Source organism: Rhagoletis zephyria, unplaced genomic scaffold (genome assembly GCF_001687245.7).
Source record: "Rhagoletis zephyria isolate East Lansing unplaced genomic scaffold, Rhagoletis_zephyria_1.1 Rzeph_scaffold_00892, whole genome shotgun sequence".
NCBI classification, from domain to species: domain Eukaryota; kingdom Metazoa; phylum Arthropoda; class Insecta; order Diptera; family Tephritidae; genus Rhagoletis; species Rhagoletis zephyria.
Window position 1 is genome coordinate 40,418 of NW_016157976.1, and position 5,347 is coordinate 45,764.

The 5,347-nt window shown below is 33.3% G+C and overlaps 1 protein-coding gene across 1 annotated transcript in view; it reads right to left on the reverse strand.

The window, feature by feature from the left end:
- LOC108361963 (uncharacterized) overlaps positions 1-5,347 on the reverse strand; it is a gene marked incomplete at its 3' end in the record, with an annotated part of 103,492 nt that overhangs the window by 37,544 nt on the left and 60,601 nt on the right. The window contains exon 3 of the mRNA XM_017614773.1: positions 2,127-2,301. Within this exon, the coding sequence (XP_017470262.1) occupies positions 2,127-2,301 (175 nt within the window). The remainder of the gene's footprint in view (positions 1-2,126; positions 2,302-5,347) is intronic.

The following is a 5,347-nucleotide window of genomic DNA, read 5'->3' on the forward strand; positions in this document are numbered from 1 at the left end:
TTGTGGACTGCTATGACAAGCATGTGCACCATTGGCAGCGTAAACTAACTTAGTCCATGCAACTCAAAGTAAACTATACATAAACCAACTGGGAAATGAGGAGTGTATACTACGGTTATGTACGATAGGGTGGTCCAAAAGAAGTCAAGTCGGAATTTTAATGCTCTCACTCCATTCAATTGTTCTATATCGTAAAAATAAACATGATTTTTTTTTTTGTTTCAAAATAAAAAAAAATATTTAGAGGTCGCTCAAAGCCCCCAAAGTTTTCCATGTATTTTATATGGAAATAAAAAAAAAAACTTTTCGTAGAATTGGTATATAATTCTTGAAAATCAATATTTTTCGATCGGAACTCTGTTTCTCTTCAGAAGATTCCCAATAATAATACCCATTTACTTATTTTCCCTTTTTTTTTTATAGAATTCTATACCATTTCTACGAAAAGTTTTTTCCCATATAAAATACTTGGAAATGAAAGACTTGGGGTATATTTTTTTGCTATAGAACAATCCTAGGTGGTGAGAGCATTAAAATTCCGACTTTACTTTTTCACATGCAGTTTTGGACCACCCTCATGTACAAGCTATCTCTGTTTTTCATCTCATAAATTCCAACTAATTGGGAGTTTGTTGTAGGCAGAGTTAATCTGTTCCCAATATTTGCGGAAATAAACAGAATAACAAAAACAATTGACGGGAACAAATTAGTTACTCGTATTTCATAGCGTTTTTCGCATAAACGTGTTTTGCCTTAAAGCCAATTATTTTCAATTAACCCCGATGCACTTACAGTACTATAACAACAAAGAAAGAATAAGATATTTGGAATTTCATGCTTACCAGTTGATTGAATTATAATAAATATTTTCAATTGATTAAAATTAATTAAGTGCTTACTGTATTTCGATTCTAATTGCATTAGGTGGTTAAAGTAAATTCAACAAAACAAAAACACATACACAAACATAGCATAGACAAACCTAGGGACATATACGATTTTTCTGATTATGCATATATAGTTTCGTAGATAGTATATGGTCAAAAATGCTACATCTTTTGGGTACTTTTCAAAAGAAAAGATAATCAGGGCTATCACGGAATCCATCGTAGAAAATCTACGAACTCGAATGGCTGCTGCGAATATGAAAAAATTGCTATCATTATATCTATATCTACTCAAATAGCTTCCAAGCGAAAGTCTTCGCAATTAATCTGTGTGCAGAGATTAGCCTCTGTTGGATCTCGCGAGGTCAACTCCTCATTGGTCTTGGAGTGAATAGAGCAGCTTAAAGCGCAGTCTGAGGGTAATGCTATCGAAGGAAAAGAAAAAGGTCATCAGTTAGCCAGAATGGCGGCAACCTCGACTCCGATCGGACCTGAGCCCTACTTGGTTCTTATACGCAAGATATTTTAAACGTTGAAAAGGTAAAATTAAAAGCGGCTATGGGCGCTTTCCCAAAATTTGCTGGCACCAAATTCATTTCAGTATTGTATAAGGGATGAGGAATATATTTTTCATTTGGGGCCCATAAAAGGATTCCCAAATATAAATCTGAACTGTTTCTAGTCGCAAAGGCTAAAAGAAAAGCCTAAAATAGTAAAAAAAAAATTCGCAAATAATATTTTTAAAAAAGTCCTCTGCACTATGCCCGGAAACTGAAAGCAGTCCAATCGTTTTGGACATGAGTCTTTGCAATCAAAAAATGTCCTTGGGAATTTCGACAATATCTACATATGTTTGCCGGAAGACAATGTTTGTTGCATACGTAAGTACCTATGTTATGTAGCTCGCACACAACTAATTGTTCCGATATGTGATTTTACACCGAAAGCTAGAGCAGTGAAATTTTGTGAGCAGCTATTAACCCACTGAATGTTCAGATATGTATTTTTGTTAAAAAACTCCTGAATAATGGAAGTAAAATATTTTAAAATTGAATATTTTCACGCTAATTCAAATTTCTTCATAGTTATTCATTAAAAAATGAAAAATTCCGTTTAGTTGAAGAAATCGCAAAGCTTACTTACAATTTAAAAAAAGTATGCAAATTAAAACATTTTTGATTATAATATCAAGGTGGTTTACACTTGTTTGTATGTTACGAATGATAAACTCCAACTCACTTGAAATGATAAGTTCCATTTTCATAACCAAAAAATGGCACCGTATAAGTCAGCATCCAAATATTGCCACCACCACAGTCATAGTATGGCTTGGACCAACGACCATCCTCATACTTCACAGCCAGAGTGTCATCTTCAATGCGTTCTTCGGTTTTGTTGGAATACAAGTGGAAAGCTGAAATGGGTTAAAAAAAAAGGCTTAAGTACCAGGTACTCAAAAATTTGATGTATAAATATATGTGTATGGATTAGCATGTGTGTATATAAATAGGTTAGGTTGGAAATTAAACGTTAATTTCATTTCAATATATTCATTTTGTAAATACCAGAAACAACTTTTTGATAACCATTACGGAAATTAGTCTCGAAATTATCCTGCACTAGGCAAAAAATTATCTCGAACTAGTCGCGAAATATTCTTGAAATAGTCGTAAACTAGACCTTAAATTTTTTTAAATAGGAGTGAGCTATAGCAAAATGTTCCTAAATAGTCCTGAATAAGCCTCGAAATGGTCCTAAACTAAATTCGAAAGTAACCCAAACCAGTCCTAAAATAACCCTGAACCCGTCTCAAATGGTTCAGAACTAGGCCCGAAATAGGCCTGAAATTGTCATGAAATAGTCCCGAATGCGGTAGGAAAAAGCTCCGAACTAGTGCCAAAGTTAACCCTAACTAGTCGTAAAATGTGAAGCATCCAGAAATGGTCCTAACATATTTCTAAACCATTCCCCAAAATGGCCCTGAACTAGTCCAGAAATTTTCCTGAAATAGCTCCGAATTGGTGCTGAAATAGTTCTGAACAGATCCCATAATGGGCGAAAATGTTGGGAATTTGTCCCGAAATAATCTCGAACAAGTCTTGAAACGGTCCGAAAGTGGTCCTTTATTGGTCCCAAAATTATATTTAACTAGTCGCAAATTGGTTTTTAAATAGTCCTGAACTTGTCCGCTAATGGCCTTAAGCTTTCCTCAAAATTATCACGATGTAGACCTGCAATGTTCGTAAAATAGTTTTGAAGTACCTCAAAATGGGCCAGAACTAGTTCTAAAATCATCATTTGCTAGTCGTGTACACACAAGAATCAATTACAGATTTTCTACTGCGTTACACAAGAAGCAATTAAAAATTTTCTGCTGGGCTAGTACAAATTTTACCCATAACGAGAGCTAAAATGTTTACACATCAAAAACAGCTGGTAAACATAAATATTTGTATGTTTAGGAGTAAAAGTAGGCATAAAGAAACTGCCCTGCTTTTTTAAGGTTGACAGCAGATATATGGGATAAATTTACTAACATCGAAAATTTTTTATACTACTTCATTTCAAAATGTGACATACCAAAAATGTAGCAAAATAATTCATCCCTTTTACTCTGGTTTCTTAGTAACATTTTTTTCTCAATTTTTGAAATATGTACTTATGATTTATTACACACTCACATACATATGTACATATTTGTATTCCATTAAATCTTGTGCTCCAAAGCAAGCCTACGTTTTGCTAGTGGGCAATAAAAATGATGCAGAATTTTGCCACATAATTTTACGACCACACTAAACCACAAAAAGGATAAGAAAATATTTATCTTAGCCCCCAAGGAAAATCATGCAGTGGCATTTCACATTTCAACGCGTTTCAACTTATTAGTTGCGCTCTAATGCGTACACAAATATATTTATCCACAAACATACTCAGCAGAAGATATCCACATGGATGTACTAGTACGCATGCAACTGTATACTTTAAAAGCACGTCTATTTACTTTCTGCAAACAAAGAGCAAAGTTCGAATCGAAGCTCTGTCGAACTCGTCAATAAGTTTGGCCAAACTTTAACTTTAATTCTAAAAAAATTCCCAAATTCCTGCAAAAACCAGTTTATGGCATTGGCATTGACATCTTGAGATTGAAGTCCGCATTGGTTATTGGTTTGTAAAGCAATACGTTGTTGGCGTTGTCGTTTGTTTGGCAAATATGCGGGTGCTTTGCCAGTCAGGCGGCCAGCCAGTATTGCTCTTATGCTGCTGACATTTTTCATTTCGATGTCTCAAATTGCTCTTTGATGCCAATAAATGACAACAAAAATTGCCATAACTCAGGGATACGGGCGTGTATACGAACGCACACTCACACAAGCGTGCATTCAACCGCTCATACGTGGCGCAACCACAAAAGGAGAAAGTTGAAACTGCCCATCCATCGTTCCGCAAACTTTTATGGGCAACGCATGCTTGTGTGTAGTGACAAATTTCGAAAAGGGATATTTTCAACCAAGCGGCCAAGTACCTATCTTAATTCGCACCGAGATACCGTTGCTCAGTTCCTTTGGCAAGCGGGTGATGGGAAAACTTTTATCATTTGCGGCAGATTTTCTTGGATTTTACACACAGCGTCAAATTGCTGATAGGTTTCGGAAGCTTGATGATCGTTTTGTGCATATGGCTGTGACCTTGGGTTAATGTGGTTTCCAATTTTGACTTTTGGCTGCACATACAAATTTTTACATTTTAGCAAAGCATAGCGTGAGCATTTTGCTGACTTCCTATGCATATGTATGCATGTAAATGATGTAATGGTTTGATATATTAAGAGCCATTTTCTCATGTAGGTTTTAAAATTTATTTACCCTTAAACACAAATTTCGTTCCAAAAAAGTGTTTAATGGGCGAATAAATTTTAAAACCTACTTCAGAAAATAGCACTTACATCGCAATTCTGCAGACTATCTTTCAGTTCATGCTAATCGCCTTTTAGCAAAAAGGTTTTTAAAAATTCAATTAAATTTAAAAAAAGTATATATATTTTACGTTTTGAAACAATATAAACTAGTAAATAGAAGAAAATTAAATTAAAAAAGCTAATAAAATTAAATTGAAACAAAGTCAGAATAAATAAATATATTTTTAAAATTTAAATGAAATTAAAAAAATATTTTTTTCTTTTTAAAACAATAACATCTTAAAATAAAAATAGAAAAAGATATAAAAATAAATCAAAAAATAAGAAAATAGTACTTAAAAATTAACAAGAAAAAACACACTAACAAAAAATCTAAGAATTAAAAAACTTGAATTAAAAGAAAACAAATTCAATAAAAAATAGATATAATAAGTTTCTAAAAATTTGAGGTATTAAAAAAAATATTTTTTAAACAATACAATCTCAAAATCAAAAGGGAATTAAAACGAATTAATTTAAGCCGAAAAAAGTTAAATAAGTT